Source organism: Notolabrus celidotus, chromosome 6 (assembly GCF_009762535.1).
Source record: "Notolabrus celidotus isolate fNotCel1 chromosome 6, fNotCel1.pri, whole genome shotgun sequence".
Lineage (NCBI taxonomy): Eukaryota > Metazoa > Chordata > Actinopteri > Labriformes > Labridae > Notolabrus > Notolabrus celidotus.
The window spans coordinates 38,948,228-38,970,450 of NC_048277.1; the positions used below are offsets into that span (position 1 = coordinate 38,948,228).

General features: G+C 48.9%; 1 protein-coding gene across 1 annotated transcript in view; it reads left to right on the forward strand.

The window, feature by feature from the left end:
- Positions 1-19,888, forward strand: part of phf21ab (PHD finger protein 21Ab) — a 49,383-nt gene extending 29,495 nt beyond the window's left edge. The window contains exons 9-22 of the mRNA XM_034685498.1: positions 300-304; positions 1,420-1,599; positions 5,852-6,004; positions 6,098-6,334; positions 9,180-9,515; positions 9,715-9,843; positions 9,927-9,978; positions 10,065-10,144; positions 10,449-10,509; positions 12,941-13,047; positions 14,796-14,951; positions 15,278-15,353; positions 15,452-15,555; positions 15,738-19,888. Coding sequence (XP_034541389.1) covers positions 300-304; positions 1,420-1,599; positions 5,852-6,004; positions 6,098-6,334; positions 9,180-9,515; positions 9,715-9,843; positions 9,927-9,978; positions 10,065-10,144; positions 10,449-10,509; positions 12,941-13,047; positions 14,796-14,951; positions 15,278-15,353; positions 15,452-15,555; positions 15,738-16,553 — 2,492 coding nt within the window. The 3' untranslated portion in view covers positions 16,554-19,888. The remainder of the gene's footprint in view (positions 1-299; positions 305-1,419; positions 1,600-5,851; positions 6,005-6,097; positions 6,335-9,179; positions 9,516-9,714; positions 9,844-9,926; positions 9,979-10,064; positions 10,145-10,448; positions 10,510-12,940; positions 13,048-14,795; positions 14,952-15,277; positions 15,354-15,451; positions 15,556-15,737) is intronic.
- Positions 19,889-22,223: the final 2,335 nt, after the last annotated feature.

Consider the following 22,223-nt stretch of genomic DNA (forward strand, 5'->3'; position numbering starts at 1 on the left):
AAGCAGGTACAGTGTACACACACACACACACACACACACACACACACACACACACACACACACAGCTGGGCTGAGTGTGCTGCTGTTAACGAGGTGCTCAGCTCAGACGTGTTCCTGCAGGAGGGAGACGGTACAGTGAGCTTATTCACTGAGAGGTTTTTATTGTTGGTGAATGTGGATCACTCATGTGTCCATGCCGACCTTAAACACATCACTTTCTACATTAACTGAAAGAGAAGGAGGAGAGGATCCAGGAACCTTCCTGATGATTTCCTGTGTTTTTATGACGTGTTTAACAGAGGAGGTAACCTGCAGACATTATTTACTGTATTTAAAGTATTAAATTATTCTTTAATTATTAGTCTGTATTTTAATTATTCTGTGAGAGCAAAAAGACTACATGTTCCTTTGTTGTTGTCAGACGTTCAGGTGTCCTGTTGGAGGTTGTAAAGTCGGTGGTGTCTTGAACGCAGCACAGATATCAGACAGTAGTCTGGTGTTGAGGAGAGGATGCAGACTGGAGCGATGTTAAACCAGTTAAACCGTGTTTGTGTTTGTTGAAAGTCTGAATCCTGGTGTTTTTGGTGTTTTTGTTGTTTTTGTGTCTTTATTTTTAACTTCTCTGAGCGTGCCTCCTATTTTTATCTGCTGAGTTTCCTTTAATGTCGTCCTGAGGAACTCTTTGATCGTCCTCCTGAGGGATGAGAGCGAGGTTGGTATAAACTACAATCAGGATCAGTCTCTTTAAAACATTAGTAATGATCTTTACAACGTACAGGAAGTGTCTGAACGCATCGGTTTGTGATCCACTGTTTATTAATGAAGGTGTTCAGTGAAGGTTACAGCTTCACGCCGCTCTGACGTCTGAGGGTGAAGCAGGGCGAAGCAGGGGAAGCAGGTGAAGCAGGGGAAGCAGGTGAAGCAGGTGAAACAGGTGAAGCAGGTGAAGCAGGTGAAGCAGGTGAAGCAGGGGAAGCAGGTGAAGCAGGTGAAGCAGGGGAAGCAGGGGAAGCAGGTGAAGCAGGGGAAGCAGGGGAAGCAGGTGAAGCAGGTGAAGCAGGGAAGCAGGTGAAGCAGGTGATGCAGGGGAAGCAGGTGAAGCAGGTGAAGCAGGTGAAGCAGGGGAAGCAGGTGAAGCAGGTGAAGCAGGTGAAGCAGGGGAAGCAGGGGAAGCAGGTGAAGCAGGGGAAGCAGGGGAAGCAGGTCAAGCAGGGGAAGCAGGGGTAGCGGGTGAAGCAGGTGAAGCAGGTGAAGCAGGGGAAGCAGGGGAAACAGGGGAAGCAGGTGAAGCAGGGGAAGCAGGTGAAGCAGGTGAAGCAGGTGAAGCAGGTGAAGCAGGGGAAGCAGGGGAAGCAGGTGAAGCAGGGGAAGCAGGGGAAGCAGGTCAAGCAGGGGAAGCAGGGGTAGCGGGTGAAGCAGGTGAAGCAGGGGAAGCAGGGGAAGCAGGGGAAACAGGGGAAGCAGGTGAAGCAGGGGAAGCAGGCGAAGCAGGCGAAGCAGGGGAAGCAGGGGAAACAGGGGAAGCAGGTGAAGCAGGGGAAGCAGGCGAAGCAGGCGAAGCAGGGGAAGCAGGTGAAGCAGGGGAAGCAGGCGAAGCAGGCGAAGCAGGGGAAGCAGGGGAATCCCTTGTCGTAGGACAGGCAGTAACGTGATGTTTTTAATTGAGACGCTGGAGGAGCTTCTCTCTCTCTCTCTCTCTGTCTTACTCACTTAATTTCCTTCCTCCCTAAATCCCTCCCTTCCATCCTTCCTTCCCACTTACCTTGTCTTCCTTGTCACTTACCTTCTTACTCACTTACCTTCTTACTCACTTACCTTCTTACTCACTTACCTCCTAACTCACTTCCCTCCTTATTCACTTACCTTCTTACTCACTTACCTTCTTACTCACTTACCTCCTTACTCACTTACCTCCTTACTCACTTACCTTCTTACTCACTTACCTTCTTACTCACTTACCTCCTTACTCACTTACCTCCTTACTCACTTACCTCCTTACTCACTTACCTTCTTACTCACTTACCTTCTTACTCACTTACCTCCTTACTCACTTACCTCCTTACTCACTTACCTTCTTACTCACTTACCTCCTTACTCACTTACCTCCTTACTCACTTACCTCCTTACTCACTTACCTTCTTACTCACTTACCTCCTTACTCACTTACCTCCTTACTCACTTACCTGCTCACTGACTGAGTGCAGCAGGTGAAGTGTGCTTTCACTCAGCAGTAGAGTCTTTTATTGGTCTCTTGCTCGTGCTGATGGAGATGAAATGAGAAGGTTTAAAAACGTGTATCAGGTTTGTTTGTTTGTTTGTTTGTTTGTTTGTTTGTTTGTTTGTTGCAGATAAATGTAGAATTAAAATGTAGAGTCAGTGTTTTTGAACTCTTAATGATCCACAGACGTCAGAGTGAAGACTTTAAATGTTGAAGCTGTTTGAATCTCCAGTCGTCAGTTTACCTGGGATCAGATGGAGCTCCACAGGATGATAATGTTCCTGTTAAAACCTGAAGCTGGTTCTTGTTTGCTTCCTGTGTGATCCTCAGTGTGACTCTGTCCTGATGTTTCCTCACGTGTTCATGCAGAGTGAAGAAAGTTAAAGTTAAAGATGTATTAAGTATATATATATATATATATCTAATCTTCCTGTTTCAGTGTGAAGAAGTTAAAGTTAAAGATGTATTAAGTATATATATATATATATATCTAATCTTCCTGTTTCAGTGTGAAGAAGTTAAAGTTAAAGATGTATTAAGTATATATATATATATATATATATATATCTAATCTTCCTGTTTCAGTGTGAAGAAAGTTAAAGTTAAAGATGTATTAAGTATATATATATATATATATATATATATAGTGTGAAGAAGTTAAAGTGTTGTAAGTCCCAGTTTGTGTTCTCTCTCCTGTGTGACACACACACCGTGTCGTGGTCTTTGTTCCTGTTAAAAAGCCTGATGCTGTTTTTCTTCTTCTCCTCCTGTCCCTGCACAGACCTCTGCGCCCGACTCTCTCTGCAAACCTCAGCACATGAAGCGTCTGCGTCTCCAGATTAGAGCGGGTTAAATACGCAGTGTGTGTTTTTTGTGAAGCGTGCGGACTGATCCTTTAAAAACACGGCGTGATAAGAGCGGCGAGGGAGTGTGCGACGTGATAAAGCGTCCCCCTGCAGCAGATAGAGCCGCACATTATTATCTGCAGGTCAAACTGCCGTGTGCGAGGCGAGCCGGGCCGCTCTTCAGGCTGCTCGCTCTCTTCAGCGCGGCGCTGCATTAACTTCCTGCTTCTGAGTCCGGTGTTGCTAGGTAACAGATGGGGTTTATCTCAGACTGCTGTTCTCCGCTCCACAACGCGCTCTGTGTTTTTATGTTAATCTGCAGTTTGATAAAGAAAGAGGCCGATCAGAGCCGAGACGTTCCTCACTCAGAGGATCTGATGATCCTTAAAACGGCTTCTTCACGTCTCATGTCAACTCAAACATACAGATCAAGATACAGATCCATACGAGCTGCAGCGTGCAGCGTGTGTGTGTGTGTGTGTGTGTGTGTGTTCATGTAACATCAGAGACTTTCTGCAGACTCCGCTCTGCCTCTTATCTATGTTTTATTATTTATCCCTGAATGAAAACTCAATCTGTAAACTCAGAGGAGGAAAACAGAGACGTGTCAGACCACAGCGTTCAACCAGTCAGCTGTTCTTATTGAAATTTAGTTCAGGGGTAGATAATCTCCCCCCTAAAAAGCCCCTGCTAGGGGGGTAGTACTTTTCAAAGGTCCCGGGACTTTCAGGGGGCAGGGCCTGCAATGCTGAACGTGTCTGATTGGTAAATTTAACCTCAGTGTTTTTATTCCTCCCTCCGTCCACAATAACATCACACACATCCAGGTCAACTTTTTTGTCTTTTTTTTTTTTTTTCAAAACATTTTTTTTCCAAATTTTTTTGTCAAATGTTTTGGACATTATTTCTTTAAAAAAAAAAATTCAAAAATTTTTTTTCAACATTTTCTTTTTAAAATTTTTATTTTTCAAAAAAATGTTGAAAATTTTTTTTTAGGTCAAATTAAAAAAATATATATATATATATATATTTCAAAAAAAAAAATTCAATTTTTTTCCAAAATCCTTTCACAGTCATTGTTTTTTCCATCTGTGATTCTCTTGATTTCTCTTTCTTTCATTAGTTTTTATTTGTTCTATCTTTTTTGTATGTGTGTGTACTTTTCAAAAGAAGAAGCTGTGATTCTCTTGATTTAGCAGCTTGTAACAGTAGTCTTCTCTCAGCCCACCGTGAATGCGTCTCTCCTCCCGGTGTTCCGCTTTTAAAAGTGACCCTGTAAACTGGAGACCTTCAGCTGAACGTGTCAGTGTTTGTGGAGTTTACACAGCTGTTGAAACACAGAGGGAGTTCCTGGGAATGCAAACCAGTTTAGTTTTTATTAAGATTTCAAAATATCCTCATCAGATATTTAATGATGGTCTAAAGACGTTTATGAGGGATGCATCCGGCTGAGAGTCTCCAGTTAACAGGGTCGCCGTTTAAACCAAAACACCGGGCGATCTCTGCGATCACGGCTTTTTGAGTTCAAAAGGATTTTAAAGTCGTGTTGAAACGTCTTTGCTACTCGCGCTTATCTCCTCTCACGTGTTGATTCAGTGAATCCATCTGTGATGAAATATAGCACCATCTAAAACAGACCAGCTGAGTCTCTTCATGCTAACAGGCTAACTGTTGTGTTGATTCATTCTTTGCTTTTTACATGTTTATAACAGCAGGCGCATGTCGTTCTGTTTTTGGAGCAAAATTTCAAATTTTAGGAAAATAATTTTTTTCGACAGGCTGTGGATCAACTTTTTTGTCAAATTTTCTTCTGTCAAATTTTTTTTTGTCAACATTTTTTTTCAATTTGTTTTTTGTCAAAAAAAATTGTTTTCAAAAAAAAAAGTCAAAATTTTTTTTTTTTCAAATTTTTTTTTTCAAAATTTTCTTTTTAAAAAAATGTTTAGTAAAAAATTTTTGGGTCAAATTTTTTTTTGGGAAATTTTTTGTCAACGTTTATGAGGGATGCATCCGGCTGAGAGTCGCCAGTTAACAGGGTCGCCGTTTAAACCAAAACACCGGGCGATCTCTGCGATCACGGCTTTTTGAGTTCAAAAGGATTTTAAAGTCGTGTTGAAACGTCTTTGCTACTCGCGCTTATCTCCTCTCACGTGTTGATTCAGTGAATCCATCTGTGATGAAATATAGTACCATCTAAAACAGACCAGCTGAGTCTCTTCATGCTAACAGGCTAACTGTTGTGTTGCTCAGAATGATACCTGCCTGTCCGTCTGCTTCTATGGTGTCATCTGTGATGAATGGCATTCCTCTTTGTGTTACTGCCCTCTACTGGTCTGGTGGTGTAGTGCATTTACTTTTTTTCCTCCTCCTACACAATCTACCCGGGACTTCAGCCCGCGGTCCAAACGCAGACAACAATGGGGGACCAGGAACCTTTTAGTTCAGGGGAAAGTAGTTCTGGGGGCTGAAAGACCCCGGGACTCTTGGTCCAAATGCACCTTTAGATGAAGAAAAGTTTGACCAACGTGTTCTGTCTCTCCTCTCCTCTCCTCTCCTCTCCTCTCCTCTCCCTTCCTCTCCTCTCCCTTCCTCTCCTCTCCCCTCCTCTCCTCTCCTCTCCTCTCCTCTCCTCTCCTCTCCTCTCCCTTCCTCTCCTCTCCTCTCCTCTCCTCTCCTCTCCTCTCCTCTCCTCTCCTCTCCTCTCCTCTCCTCTCCTCTCCTCTCCCTTCCTCTCCTCTCCTCTCCTCTCCTCTCCTCTCCTCTCCTCTCCTCTCCTCTCCTCCTGCAGAAAAAGGTGGTGGAGCAGCTGAGAAAGGAGCTCTTGGTGAAGCAGGAGCCGGAGGCCAAGCTGCAGCTGCACGTCCAAACTCCTCCAGTAGGTGGCGACATCAAGCCGGTCACCCTGCTGCAGAGCCAGCAGATACCTGGAGGACTGCAGCAGGTAGGAAACACTCACAACCACACGATCATTAAACATTGAGATAGTCAAACACAGGAGGCATCGGTCTGAGTTCTCTCCTCCGTCCCCCCACAGACCCTGACGGTCACCCCGGTCCTCACCGCGAAGACTCTACCTCTGGTGCTGAAAGCTGCCGCAACGCCCACCCTCCCTGGCTCTGTCCTGCCACAACGCCCTCCCACTGTCGCGATGGTCACCACAGCTATCACCAAACCCGACTCACAGAACATCCCCATCAACCTGCAGGTGGCTAGCAAGCTGACCAATCAGAGCTCCGAGCCCGTGCGACTCGTATCAAAGAACGCCATGGTGGTAAGGCCCTCCGGTTCCCCCTGCTGTCCGGTCACGTGTCATAACCCTCCTTTATTAATCTGAATTATTGAACAGTGTGTGTGAAAGCTGAGGAGAGACACTCGCTGTAGACGAGCAGTTTGACTTCAGTGAAAGGATGTAAAGAGATTTCTCTGACCACATGCCGAGTGATCAATCAGGCTGGGTGTGAGTGGTGGCCTTCAGGCAGAAACACTGACCGCAGTCCACCACAGATCCAGGACCAATCAGAAACAAGAGAGAGCAGGCAGACGAGTCTGTGACCAACAGAGGCACAGCAGCCAGCCTGGTCGCTTAGCAACAGACATGACAGAGTGACAGCAGGTGTGTCAGTGTTACAGCAGGTGTGTCAGTGTAACAGCAGGTGTGTCAGTGTAACAGCAGGTGTGTCAGCAGGTGTGTCAGTGTTACAGTAGGTGTTACAGTGTAACAGCAGGTGTGTCAGTGTTACAGCAGGTGTGTCAGTGTTACAGCAGGTGTGTCAGTGTTACAGCAGGTGTGTCAGTGTAACAGCAGGTGTGTCAGTGTAACAGCAGGTGTGTCAGTGTAACAGCAGGTGTGTCAGCAGGTGTGTCAGTGTAACAGCAGGTGTGTCAGTGTAACAGCAGGTGTGTCAGTGTTACAGCAGGTGTGTCAGTGTTACAGCAGGTGTGTCAGTGTTACAGCAGGTGTGTCAGTGTAACAGCAGGTGTGTCAGTGTTACAGCAGGTGTGTCAGTGTAACAGCAGGTGTGTCAGTGTAACAGCAGGTGTGTCAGTGTTACAGCAGGTGTGTCAGCAGGTGTGTCAGTGTAACAGCAGGTGTGTCAGTGTTACAGCAGGTGTGTCAGCAGGTGTGTCAGTGTAACAGCAGGTGTGTCAGTGTTACAGCAGGTGTGTCAGTGTAACAGCAGGTGTGTCAGTGTAACAGCAGGTGTGTCAGTGTAACAGCAGGTGTGTCAGTGTTACAGCAGGTGTGTCAGCAGGTGTGTCAGTAGCACAGACCCCCCTCTGCTGTGGTTTTGTCTCAGGTGCAGGCCACCACCACAGCCCAGCCAATCAAAGTTCCTCAGTTTGTCCCTCCTCCTAGACTGACGCCTCGACCCACCTTTCAGCCACAGGTGCGTCTCTGTAAGACCCGCCTCCAAACCCTAACCCCTCAGATCAGTGTGTGTGGCCCTCCGGAGGTGACTCTCTCACTCTCCAGCAGGGGGCAGAAGTGCACCAAAGCAAACCCTCATGCCTTGCTCCGTGGCACTAAAACATTGTTTGCTGTGTGCTGCCTCTCTCATCTCTTCTCCTCTCGTTGTTGTTGTTTTGATTTGTTCCGACTGACCTGTGATCGGGTTGTTTTTAAGGTTTCCTGCCTGTGAATGTGTGAGAGTGTGTGTGTGTGTGTGCGTGTGTGTGTGTGTGTGTGTGTGTGTTACCTTTTGTGCTGAGGGCTTGTTTTCCTGCAGCTTCTTGATATTTTGTGTTCCTGGCTGTTGATGTGTTTTAACCCTTTCAGTGGAAACATGTTGGTGATGTTTACCTGTGCTGAGTAATACCACTGGGAGCTAAAGCTAATTCTAAAGAAGAGAATGGAACAGATCAAAGCAGAATGGAATGGAACAGATCAAAGCAGAATAGAATGGAACAAATCAAATTAGAAAAGAATGGAACAGATCAAAGCAGAATAGAATGGAACAGATCAAAGCAGAATAGAATGGAACAGATCAAAGCAGAATAGAATGGAACAGATCAAAGCAGAATAGAATGGAACAGATCAAAGCAGAATAGAATGGAACAGAACAGATCAAAGCAGAATAGAATGGAACAGAACAGATCAAAGCAGAATAGAATGGAACAGAACAGATCAAAGCAGAATAGAATGGTATAGAACAAATCAAAGCAGAATAGAATGGAATGGAACAGATCAAAGCAGAATAGAATGGAACAGATCAAAGCAGAATAGAATGGAACTGATCAAAGCAGAATAGAATGGAACAGATCAAAGCAGAATAGAATGGAACAGATCAAAGCAGAATAGAATTGAACAAATCAAAGCAGAATGGAATGGAGCAGATCAAAGCAGAATAGAATAGAATGGAACAGAACAGATCAAAGCAGAATAGAATAGAATGGAACAGATCAAAGCAGAATAGAACGGAACTGATCAAAGCAGAATAGAACAGAACTGATCAAAGCAGAATAGAATGGAACAGATCAAAGCAGAATAGAACGGAACAGAACAGATCAAAGCAGAATAGAATGGAACAGATCAAAGCAGAATAGAATGGAACAGATCAAAGCAGAATAGAATGGAGCAGATCAAAGCAGAATAGAATGGAACAGAACAGATCAAAGCAGAATAGAATGGAACAGAACAGATCAAAGCAGAGTAGAATGGAACAGATCAAAGCGGAGTAGAGTGGAACAGATCAAAGCAGAATTACAGTGATTAGTTCTCTTGGGCAAAGAGACACCAGGGACGACCGTACACATGTCAGACTAGTATAAATACATATTAATACAACTCACCTGTTTACATCAGATTAAGGGTTAATGGGGGTAGGATTAGGGGCGTGGCCTCTTTTAGTGACAGTGTTGTGGTCGTGACTTCATTTCCGTCTTTGGGCTTCGCAGCAGCTCTTCAGGGACTGAAGGGGGCGTCACTGAGACCTGGTTTTGTACAGACATTGAACTGATGATGATGTTAGCGTAGCTGCAGTATCATCAGCGTTAGCATTATTAGCAGTGTCGTTAGCCGTAGAGGGATCCTTTGAGGCAGAGCTCCACGGTGGTGTTACCTGGCAGTGTCGGCTCACTTTGGTGCTGTTTCCTGATTGGCTGTGTATCGTTCCCAGGTAAGGCCAAAACCGGCCACACCTACAAACATCCCCATCGCCCCGGCCCCTCCCCCTCCCATGATGGCCGCCCCCCAGCTGCTCCAGAGGCCGGTCATGTTGGCCACCAAGCTGACGTCCTCGCTGTCCACGGCGGCTCCCATCCATCAGGTCCGCATCGTGAACGGACAGCCGTGCAGTAAGACCGGCACCACCCCGCTGACCGGCATCGTCATCACCACGCCGGTCTCTGCTAGCCCCGCCCGCCTCGCCAGCCCCGCCCAGGTACCCACCCCCATCCTCACCGCGACCCCTGTCCAGCCGATCCAGATCAGCAGCCTGACCATTGAGCCCAAGGTGAGACCATCTCCGAACGTCTCAGCTTTCTGTCACGAGTCTGAGGATTCTTTAAACCCGTCAGAGTCTAAAGAATGAACTCGGCGCTCTGAGTCTGAAGGGTTCACTTAGACTTGATTGGGCGACCTCCATCTTCTTTCTGTGATTTGGTCTTGAGCTGACCGTCGTCTTTGTCCTCTTCTTCTTCTTCTTCTCTCAGAAGACTGTTAAACCAGGCGGAGGAGCCGAGCAGAAGGCCATCGTCATCCTCCCCTCTCCCTCCACTCCCCCGCTGTCTCCTCCTCCTCCTCCTCCTCCTCCCAGACCCAAGAGAGAGGAGAACCCGGAGGTACGGCAGAGAAACACTGACACATGGATCCTGATGGATCACCTGAGCGGTCCTGATAATAAACCTGTTTTTCTCTCCTCCAGAAACTGGCCTTCATGGTGTCTCTGGGCCTCGTCACACACGACCACTTAGAGGGTGAGATCTGGTTCTCCTGTGATCTGAGAGTCTTCTGATCCTGATGCAGCTGCTGTGAACGTCTCTGTGTGTTTGTTTCCCTGCAGAGATTCAGAGTAAAAGACAGGAGAGGAAGAGGAGAACGACAGCCAACCCCGTGTACAGCGGTGCTGTGTTTGAACCCGAGGTAGGAACACCTTCACTTCCATTCAGGTCCTTATTCTGAGAGGCGGTTTCAACAGGAGGAACTTTACCCCCGTGTGTTTGGACCGGTGGACCCTCATGTCTGTACGGGGGAATTTATTAAGACTCAGCATTTATAACATATTAAACTTCAGAGGTTTGCCCAAATAAGGGCGTGGCTGACTTGATTGACAGGTGGGAACACTGGAGCTGTTAGCTAGGAGGCTAAAGTAACTCAGACACAGACGTGGAGGAGGAGTTTGTGTCTCTGATGTTTAACATGTTCTGATTCTGTTCCTGTGTTTCAGAGGAAAAAGAGTGCAGTGAGTTACCTGAACAGCCCTCTGCACCAGGGGACCAGGAAGAGAGGTCCGTATGAAAGACTGATCCACAGGCCTCAGAGCCAGACCAGAGACAGGTAGACAGGTAGACAGGTGGAGTAGAGACAGGTAGACAGGTAGACAGGTAGACAGGTGGAGGTATGGTGGAGTAAAGACAGGTAGACAGACAGGTGGAGTAAAGACATGTAGACAGACAGGTGGAGTTCTGGGGGAGTAAAGACAGGTAGACAGACAGGTGGAATAGAGACAGGTAGACAGGTGGAGGTATGGTGGAGTAAAGACAGGTAGACAGACAGGTGGAGTAAAGACAGGTAGACAGACAGATGGAGTAAAGACATGTAGACAGACAGGTGGAGTTCTGGGGGAGTAAAGACAGGTAGACAGACAGGTGGAATAGAGACAGGTAGACAGGTGGAGTAGAGACAGGTAGACAGGTGGAGTAGAGACAAGTAGACAGGTGGAGTTCTGGTGGAGTAGAGACAGGTAGACAGGTGGAGTTCTGGTGGAGTAGAGACAGGTAGACAGACAGGTGGAGTAGAGACAAGTAGACAGGTGGAGTTCTGGTGGAGTAGAGACAGGTAGACAGGTGGAGTTCTGGTGGAGTAGAGAGACAAGTAGACAGGTGGAGTAGAGACAGGTCGACAGGTGGAGCTCTGTTGGAGTAGAGACAGGTAGACAGGTGGAGTTCTGGTGGAGTAAAGACAGGTCGACAGGTGGAGCTCTGTTGGAGTAGAGACAGGTGGAGTTCTGGTGGAGTAGAGACAGACAGGTGGAGTTCTGGTGGAGTAGAGACAGACAGGTGGAGTTCTGTTGGAGTAGACAGACAGGTGGAGTTCTGGTGGAGTAGACAGACAGGTGGAGTTCTGGTGGAGTAGACAGACAGGTGGAGTTCTGGTGGAGTAGAGACAGACAGGTGGAGTCTTTAGACCAGCACTGCTTCAGACTAATGTGTAGTACTAATCCCACGCTGTAACTCCGCCCCCTCCCTCCTCCTCCTGCTTCTGTTTCCTGTCGCTTCACTCCGGTTTAAGCCGGTTTCAGGTGTTCACCTCGTTAAGGTGAACCCCGCTCAGAGGTTTAAAGAGTCCGTCTCAGGCTGTTGGTCCTCCAGGTTCCTGTTCCTGTCAGACTCAGAGTTTACAGACCTGTAGGAGAGAAGGACGGAGTTTAAATACTTTGTATTTCAGACGTTTCATTAACGAATCACTGACCTCAGATTAATCTCCTGATCATCAGCCGGAGCTGGAGCTGATTTATTCACTGGATCAGTTTGATCTGGTGTTGTTGTCTGAAATGCATTTAATAGAGAATTATTATTTTTTATTATCTAATTATTATTTTTTTACAATAAATCAATAAATGTGAAAATATTTAAGTTTTATTAATAATTATTTTTAGATATATTTCTTTGTTTTTGTGCTTTTAGTAAATCATTGCCTCTCACGTCACTCCTCTGACTCCAGAGTTCTCCTGTCTGGAAACTGTTGCAAGGCATTCTGGGAAGTGTAGGCAATTAAAAGTCAGAGCAGAACCCCTGAGAGCGGATCATGAATGTGTAACATGACTTTATCATACAAAGTACCTGAGATCAGAACGTACAGAGATATCCTCTTTAAGATCAGACGACATCAACACGACCGCTCTGACCGACTTTAAAGACTTTAAAGACTTCAAACACTGACCCTGAATCTGTTTAACCACCTGACTTTATGTTTAACCTCTACTCTAAGACCTTTCTCATCTTTAATACTCTCCATTAAACCTTCATCTGAACTCAAATACAAACCATGAGTAACTCACGGTGTCAGACTTTATCACACCAGGAGCCTGAGTGAAGATGAACTCATGATGTGACCGGGCTGGAGCTCCTTAAAGAGACACTGAGGGGGTTTAGATGTTACCTTTGTTTCCCTTTTTATTCATAAGACATTATTGCAGACTATCCAGGTGCATTATGGGAAATGTAGGATGCAGTGTTCTTGGAGTTGTTGGACTGAAAACACCTCCACCCTTACAAAACAGACTCTTGAGATGGAAGTCAGTGCAATCCCAAAACCCTGGATTAATAAGATCTTAGGGGGTCTGGTTTTGACCTCAGTGTCTCTGGCTCCAGCCTGCGCTAGCCCCGACCTGCTCAGGTGACCCAGGCGTGTTAAACTCTGACACTGACCCATGTGTTGACTGCAGTAGGTTGTTGTAGTGCTCAGCTGCAGCTTGCATGGAGCCAGTCTCCTGCACTAACACTGCTGTCTGTGCTTCTGACTCCTCCTCCTCCTCCTCCTCCTCCTCCTCCTCCTCCTCTTCCTCCTCCCTTACCGCTCCCCTGTCTCATGCTAGCCAACGAAGACTCCCTTTCCAAGGTATGTCATACAGACTGTTTGTTTTTGCTTTCTTCCCCCCTCTCCATCTTTCTTTTTTTCTTTGTTTTCCGTCTTTGTTGTCTGTCTCATTTCACCCAGGTCGCCCACCCAAATACAGCAGCGTCACGGAGCTGGGCAGCCTCACCCCGACCTCCCCCTCCAGCCCCGTCCATCCCCTCCCCCTGCCCAGCCCCAGCTCTGGGGATGTAAGTAACGATGGGGGAGACGGTGACAGTACAGAGGGTTGGAAGCCCCGTCACACACAGTCCTATTGGCCCCCGTAGCTCTGTCAATCATTACACCCTGAGACCTCCACAAACACTTCCATTAGTCTGTTGTTTCCATGTGATAACCATCAACCATCACTTGATTTTACTTTGATTCAGCCTTACAAAGTGAACAGCATCCATTAATAATAACCCTGAGCGGCCCGCAGGAGGAGGCGTGCCGGGGCGGCCCCGAAGGTTCCCGTCTGGAGAAACGCGCTGCTTTTAAAAGACGTGATTTCACGAAACACGCGGCGGCAGAAGAGGAAGTGCTGCTGCTGAAACATGAGCTGCAGAGAGACGACACGCGCCCGCAACCCTGCGACGAAACACACACTGTAGAAGTGATGCAACAGGAGGAAGCTTCTCCTGCAGGAGAAGTGCTCCAGGCCTGTAGGGGGCGCTCAGTGAAACACATGTCCGTCTCCTGCTCAGGCTGCAGATGTTGTCATGGTTTGTGTTCGTGTGTTCTGTGAGCGATGCAGCTTCTCTCTGCAGCTCGTGTTCGTCTGCAGGAGGGCTGAACGATTCTGGAAAATGATCTCATTGGGATTATTTTTATGGTCCTCTTCTCATGTAGTTTTCAACAAACACAAACAATAAATCAATCTGTAGTCTAATAAACAATATCAGATTTAGAGACACAAACTGTTCTTCCTCTCAGACTTGTGTTAAGATAACTGAAGCATGAATCTGAAGGAGGGATTATTCATCTCCTTCAATCACAGTTGTAAACTTACTGAAGACTTGCGTCTTCACAAGCGTTCACAACTACTGAACAACATCCTGCCAAACAAGAGTTTGAAGTTTAAAGCATGTTTAAGAATCAGCTGACTGCTCACAGAGGAGACTCTCAGCTGGAGGCTGAGGGACAGGTCTCTGTTTTTGTCCTCTGCCGGACTGATTCTGACCCGGTTGCTCTCCCGGCTGACACCTGACCACGTCAACACGCTCCTTGTTCTCAATAAGAACCAGTAGACTGAAAACTGGACTCTGAGAGTCTGAAACATGATCCTGTTCAGGTGTCCTGTTGCAGTAAATCCACATGTAGTAGTCTGGGTCTGCACTGACTCTGTGTCTGCAGAGATTCTTTATGAGCCTGCTCCACATGTTGATCTTCAGAGTTTTGATCTGTTCTTCTGCTGAGGTCATTTTTAAAGATGTCAACAACAAAACAACAAATCAAACTCAGCATGGCTGAAGTTGTTTCCTTCATCCCCGCTCTCAGAGCTGAAGGGAACATTACGGTCTCCTGCTGCATGCATGTCATGTAAGGTTGAACCTGTGTACATTGAAAACTGCATTCTCTTACATCGTGATGTCGGTTTGAATTTGATTAATGGTTCAGCCCTAGTGTGCAGCTCGTGTTGGTCTGCAGCCTGTCGCTCCGTGTTTGTTGCGTAGTCTCTGAGTTTGCAGCCGGTCTCTCCTGACGGGGACGTTTGAGGCCGTCTCAGCAGGTCCACCTTCTTCAGCGGCTGTAAGAACACATTCTAACCCCCACGTGTCGAGTAACTCTTCTGTGGGCTCAGTGGATTAACACACCATGTCCATTAGACATTAGAACCAAGCCAACTGTAAACTAAACAGACCCCGATCACGGCTCCTCCCCCCGCCTCGCCTCTCCTCAGACGGTTGGTGGGGCTCAGTTGGGCAGGGAAACTGATTGGTCCAATTCTTCCTCACAGGGAGACATCCATGAGGATTTCTGCACTGTGTGCAGACGCAGTGGCCAGTTGCTCATGTGCGACACGTGTTCTCGTGTTTATCACCTGGACTGCCTGGATCCACCCCTGAAAACCATTCCTAAAGGCATGTGGATCTGTCCAAAATGCCAAGATCAGGTAACCGCTGCAGCCGTGACTGATCCTGAGTCAGGGGGAAGGGGGTACCGCAGTCCAGAGAGGGTCCATTAACGGGGCTGTACATGACTGTAAAACCTATCCTGATCTTTGAGACTGTTCAATCCTTTGTAAGCATAAACATGATGCAGAATTGTTTTTTTGTGCTTCTGTCTCATTCATGTGTCAGCACAGATCTGCATCTCACATCCATTCACTCCATTGCCTGTCCCTTTTTCAGCCTCACCACAAGGTGGCGCTAAGTTTAATCTTCCTTAAATCTTCTCTGAGTCTCGGCCTCTTTGACAACTCCGAGCTTCTGTCCCCAGATCCTGAAAAAAGAAGAAGCCATTCCCTGGCCCGGTACTCTGGCTATTGTTCATTCCTACATCGCTTACAAAGAAGGTGACGTCGGGTTATTTCTCTCTCTCTGGTGTAAACGGGCGGACGAAGGTTCAGCCGGGAGATTAACCGTGTCCCTGTGTTCCTGTTCTGTACTGCAGCTAAAGAAGAAGAGAAGCAGAAGCTGATGAAATGGAGTTCAGAGCTGAAGCTGGAGCGAGAGCAGCTGGAGCAGAGAGTCAAACAGCTCAGCAACTCCATAACAGTAAGAAACACACGCCACCGCTCAGCGGCGTGGAACCGCTCTACGTCCAGATCCAGACGCTGCGCCGACACCACCGAGATTTAACAACTGCTCTCTAAGATACAAGACAAAGATCCAATCAATGAAGACTGTCTCCTAAAGATAACTCTCTAACTCTAACCCTGCTTCTCTCTCCTCCTCAGAAATGCATGGAGACCAAAAACACCATCCTGGCTCGTCAGAAAGAGATGCAGATGTCTCTGGACAAAGTCAAACACCTGATCCGCCTCATCCAAGCCTTCAACTTCAACAAAGCTCTGGCAGAGTCAGACGGTAAGGACATCATCAGTGCCAGAGTCCAGGACAGAGCCGAGGTGGCGGTCGGCTCTGACGCCGCCACAGAGGACAGCTCTGCAGAGAAGGTAATAGACGGCAGCTCCTCGGCCGGCAGCAACGCCGCCGCCGCCGCCGCCGACAACGACAAACAAGAGGAGCGCGGCGCCACGGGGAACACCCAGACGACAGGAGGGACGGGAGCGACGGGGGGAGACATCCAGAGCCAGGCCGTGCTAGAAGGCAGCACGGTCCCGGCGACAGATAACAGTCCTGCTGTGGGCGCGGGGGCCGTGGTCGGGGAGGGGGCCGTAGTCGAGGGGGACACAGGGACCGGGGTCCGGGCCGAGGTTGTGGCCGAGCCCGACGCCGAGGAAACTCCGGTGGTTGACATTCCCGCTCCCTTAGTGGTCGCGACCGTTGCCACAACCAACGGTACGACCGAGCCCGCCTGCCCCGACCACAGCCCGGCAGGAGGCCGCACCACCACCAACGCCACCACCACCAACACCACCACCAACTCTGAGAACAAGATGGCTGCCGTCAACCCTGCAGAGACAGCGGTGGAGAAGAAACAGGAGGAGATCATTGACAGTGACGGCAGCAACAACAACAACAGCAAAACCTCAGAACCCTCCCAGCATTCTTTGCCAGCTCTCGTCAGCAGTTTGGACAATAAAAAGTAATGCTCTGTCTCTGCGGGAACTCAAACATATATATTCAAAAAAAAGACACTGCTTGCACCGCACGGTGCCCTGAAGTTGCCAATCTGTATAAATGTTGTTTGTTTGCATTGTATTGTCAGACTGTGTCAATGGTAGATATACAGCCCAAGTCACATGACTCTGGGGAGACGTAGGCTCCGCCCACAGAGCTGGGAACGCCTACAAACCAGTGTCATCATGCCAATTAGTGATAGACGTCAGTGGTGGGAATGCTCAAAGGGAGATTTAATTCATCATCACACCAGTGTGTGCCTGTTATAGTGGCCCCTGTGTTCTCTGGAGGGAGGGGAAGTGGGTCCACATGGGTCCACATGGGTCCACATGGGTCCACATGGGTCCACATGGGTACTGAGAAAATCGAGAACATGGAACCAAACATCTGTCAGGGGTTACTCGTCTAAGAAGCAGTGTTGTGATAGAGTATGCATACTGAAAAGAGAGCCTGTTCACAGCCTCGTCCGAATGAACTGAACCTGAACAACCTTCACCTTCTGCAAACCCACCACCCTGAACCCCAAACCCCTGAACCCCAAACCCCTGAACCCCAAACCCCTGAACCCCTGAACCCCCCGTCCCCGTACCTTTGAAACCAACAACAGCCTCCATTCATGCTGTTCTCTCTCCAGTCCTCCGATGTGACCGTTCTCTTAAAGAAGGATCAGAATGCTTCAGACTGGTTCAGAGTCGAGTGCTGAGTCGAGAGACGGGAGATAAAAGAAGACAGGAGCCAAACAAAAACTGAACTCTTCAAATCTAAAATATTTGACTTTGATTTTTCACTTTATCTTGTCCTGTCACTAAACCCAAATTGGTCTGACCCAGTCCGACCCCGGGGTTCTTAATAGTGACGGGGTTAGCAGAGCACACTCTGGTCGGCCTCCTCTCCAGGACAATCATGGTGTTGAACCTGGTTATCCATAATCTCAGGTTCCAGTCTCTGTTTGGCTTCACACTCCAAACAAATGTTTCTAACGTCCAATCAGACGACGACTCGTATCAACTACAATCATTCCCTCTGATCGACCAATCACAGCGCTCTGTGAGTATCAGACAAAACCCCAATCTGTCACAGTCCGCTCAAGTTCTGACATCCAGCAGGTAGATGCTTTTAAACCAACATCCAGACTTCCACCTTCACCTTAAAGTCAGCTCATGTCATCGTTAGTGGGCCTCCCTTAAAGGACTTAAACCCAAACCGACCCTCCACATGACACCTCTAAACTATCCCCCCTTACACCAATAATCCAATCCAACATTTTCTGAAACCTCCCAAAAAAATTCAGCCAATCAGCTCCTGAGGATCTTGACCCTTTCCAACGAATAGACCAATGATCAAGCAGATCTCACCAACCGGTCTCCAGAGTCCTTCTCCAACCCAAACAGAACTTGTTGGTCAAACTGAGGAGCTGACCTTCTCCCAGTAAACCAGAGACCAGCTGAGTCCCCATCCTCTGGTCCTTGGTAGTGGCAGTACCTTTCCCCAGTAAGTCACCTTACCGATCACATCCTTTCCAAAGTCCCCCAAAAGACCTAACGTGTTCCCCTCATCAGGAGAGTGTTCAGCAGGTTCATCAGTCTATAGGTCAGTAAGGGTGTGAGGTTTCAGGCCCTGTTTAACAATCTCACAAGGCATTGGGTCACGTCCCAGACTTTCGAATCCTCCTGCCCCTGTTCACCTATAATCCAGTTCACTCTACCAGCCAGTCTACCTTCTCCAACATAAAGCCCCAGTTAACTTCTGACCTGAGGGAATCTGATGCTTTTAAACCAATCCCTATCATCCCGTCACCCAACGATAAGACCACATTCCCCTTCTGACTTCCTCCGGACCAGTAGCTGTACCTTTGTCCTCGTGACCCCCGTCCAAACGCCTCATGAATCCAGTTTGTCCCCCTCCCCACAGAGAAAGGGTTCAGCAGGCTTCAAGTATTCAAGTTTGTGAGAGTACAGGTTTCCATAAACGTCCAGCACCCTGTGAGTCTGGCCTTTCCATAGTAACTTAAAAACCTGCCCTCCTCAGTGTGCCAAAAACCCAATGTGACTTATAGGGTCCCTAAAAACCCTAACCCCATGATCTGAGGACTCCCAAGTCTACAAATGACCAAACGTCCCCCATCCAGTAATCCCAGTTATTCTCAGACCAGCACTTCAGTTGAAGCATTCTGACCCCTTTAACCGGTCTCCTTAAGACCCCATCAAAATAAGATAGATCTCATTCTCCCCTCCTCTTGACCAAGGACCTGTTTCTGGTCCTTTTGACAGTCTGACAAGAACTTTTAATGAAGGGTCTAATGATATAAACCTAAGCCTTCAGTCCACAGACACCTTAAAGCAAGTGTCCCTAACCCCCCATCAGACTTCAACGTCCCCTCATCTTTGGACCAACAGCAGAACCGTTCCCCTGAAGGCTTGAACCCAAAAGTACCTTCTCCAGTTGGCCAACAGTCCAACGTGTCCTCCCTCTGGAACCCAAAAGATCTGACGACTCCAACCAATGATTTACACTCCCAGTAACCTCCTCCCTCCCTCCCTCCCCCTCACTTCCTGTCCCCCCGTCTCCTCCTCCCTCCCCCTCACTTCCTGTCCCCCCCGTCTCCTCCTCCCCCCTCAGGCAGAAGGACGCTGAGCGGTGCGTTCAGCGGGTACGAAGGACGAGGACGAACAGGCACGGTAGCCTAACAGATGTTTCAGTGGTGTTGGTCAAAGTGTAGTGATTGAGTTTTCATTCGTGAGTCAAGTGTGTCAACTGTGAGCACTAAATGTGAAGTTGCAATATTGCAATGTCAACACACACAAACTATATCTGGGCTGTGTTTCTTTTTATAGGAAAAGATATTCAGGTCTTCCTAGTCTTCAGAATAAGTGCTTTCTGTTCCTGAACCTGCTGGACCGGCATTATCAACACAAAAAGGACTCCTCTTTTTGAAGTGGTGATCTTTGCATTATGTACATTTCTGTTGAATCCTGAACTGCCAAAATGATGTTGTATCCAAATTCAGCAGGGACAAGTCCACTTACTGTATTGAAAGATCAAATCATTGGCGTTGTAAGATATAGATGCTACCATTTCAGAAATTGGAAGTTCCCAGATGGAGGCAGGAGAGCTCATTAAACAATAACGGGGAAGGAACTTTTTATTTTCCTTGAAATGGAGGGATTTGTTGTTTGAACCTTCAGACGGATCTCAAAGGACGATCCCACAAATCCTGAGATTAAAGCACAAGCTTGCTGCATTACAAAGAAGTGCTGAAGAGCTTTTTGTATGTTAATATGGAATTAAACAGAGTATGCATCTCTTTGTTGTGATGTGACTTATCCCCACATTGCCAATATTTTTCTAGGAGGAACTCCAAACCTCTGTCTGACATTACGGCTCAAGTCTAGTTCATATTTTGGGGAGGGGGCCGGACTTGTGTCTCAGAGCGTCCCCCCCTCACAGTTAGACTAGTGCATCTCTTTTCTTTCTGGAGCATGTCTGGGCTGAAATGTGATGCTGTTAATCGTGGGCTTGGTGGCTGTCAGTTCGGGTCTGTCTGTGTCTGGTGAACTGATCATGACTTCTGGCTTCTTGTTGGGTACGGGGCGTCACTCTGGTCTGTTCCTAAACGGTGCCTCTGTTCATGCTTTTAATTTCACTTTTCTTTCTTTGTTTCTGTTTAAACTGCAGCCGTACAAACACGTGTTCACCCCGTCCCAGCCGCGTCCACAAGGTGTCCACAAGGCGTCCACAAGGTGTCCACAAGGCGTCCACAAGGTGTCCACAAGGCGTCCACAAGGTGTCCACAAGGTGTCCTCGAGGCGTCCCGAGGCGTCTCGAGGCCTCCTGAGGCGCCCGAGGCGTCCCTGAGACTCCCTGAGGCGTCCTGAGGCGTCCCGAGGCGTCCCTGAGACTCCCCGAGGTGTCCTGAGGCGTCCCTGAGACTCCCCAAGGCGTCCCTGAGACTCCCAGAGGCATCCCTTAGACACCTCGAGGCGTCCCCGAGGTGTAGTCCCTGAGGCGTCCCCGACGCGTCCCTGAGGCGTCTCTGAGGCGTCCCCGTGGCGTCTCTGAGGCGTCTCTGAGATGTAGTCCCCGAGGCATCCCCGAGGTGTCGTCCCCGAGGCATTCCCGTTGGGTCCCCGTGCGTCCCCGTGGCGTCCCCGTGGCGTCCCCGTGGCGTCCCCGTGGCGTCCTGGTGCGTCCCCGTGGCGTCTCAGTTCGTCCCCGTGGCGTCCCCGTGGCGTCTCAGTGCGTCCCCGTGGCGTCTCAGTGCGTCCCCGTGGCGTCCCGGTGCGTCCCCGTGGCGTCCCGGTGCGTCCCCGTGGCGTCCCCGTGGCGTCCCCGTGGCGTCCCCGTGGCGTCCCGGTGCGTCCCCGTGGCGTCCCCGTGGCGTCCCCGTGGCGTCCCGGTGCATCCCTGTGGCGTCCCGGTGCGTCCCCGTGGCGTCCCGGTGCGTCCCCGTGGCGTCCCGGTGCGTCCCCGAGTTTTAAAGCTTTTATTTCAGAGTCTCTAATTGACGAGGAGTTTTTAGCCGTGCTAGCAGACTTATTAGTCGCTAGCTGCAGCATCCATTCCGTTACGGATGGAGGAGTCCTTCGTGGTCCTCAGAGGATAGACCCTCATGGTGGTCCACGTGTGACTCTATGACGTTAAAGTCTTCTTTTTAGCTCATCATTTGAACCACTGACGGATGAACTGAACTTCGTTCATCATGAACATTTTATTGCTTCTAATTCTTTTATGACCGAACGACGTCCCTCAGCCTCACTTACTGCGTTAGCATGCTAACATGCTAAGCTAGCACGTAGTGGACGTAGCTTTGCTATTTCAGCATGCTAGAGCTGCGAGCATGGCTGCAGGTAATCCAAAAGCCCCGCCCCCCTAAAACAAAGATTCCTGTCCCGACTCGGAGGCGAGGAAAGGGTTGAACGTGCGCCTCGCCGCGGGGTGAACGTGCGCCTCGCCGCGGGGTGAACGTGCGCCTCGCCGCGGGGTGAACGTGCGCCTCGCCGCGGGGTGAACGTGTGTTCGTGCGGGGTGAACGTGTGTTCGAGCGGGGTGAACGTGTGTTCGAGCGGGGTGAACGTGTGTTCGAGCGGGGTGAACGTGTGTTCGAGCGGGGTGAACGTGTGTTCGAGCGGGGTGAACGTGTGTTCGAGCGGGGTGAACGTGTGTTCGCGCGGGGTGAACGTGTGTTCGCGCGGGGTGAACGTGTGTTCGCGCGGGGTGAACGTGTGTTCGCGCGGGGTGAACGTGTGTTCGAGCGGGGTGAACGTGTGTTCGTGCGGGGTGAACGTGTGTTCGCGCGGGGTGAACGTGTGTTCGCGCGGGGTGAACGTGTGTTCGCGCGGGGTGAACGTGTGTTCGCGCGGGGTGAACGTGTGTTCGCGCGGGGTGAACGTGTGTTCGCGCGGGGTGAACGTGTGTTCGCGCGGGGTGAACGTGTGTTCGTGCGGGGTGAACGTGTGTTCGAGCGGGGTTTATTTCATATCATACGGACTCTTGTAACTGAATCAGCGTATCTGACACAACACGTCTTTCTTTAGCCTCAGCTGTACAAACTGCCTTCATCAGAAGATCCCTTAAAGAGAGAGAGAGAGAGAGAGGGAGGGAGAGGGAGGGAGAGAGGGAGAGAGAGAGAGAGAGAGGGA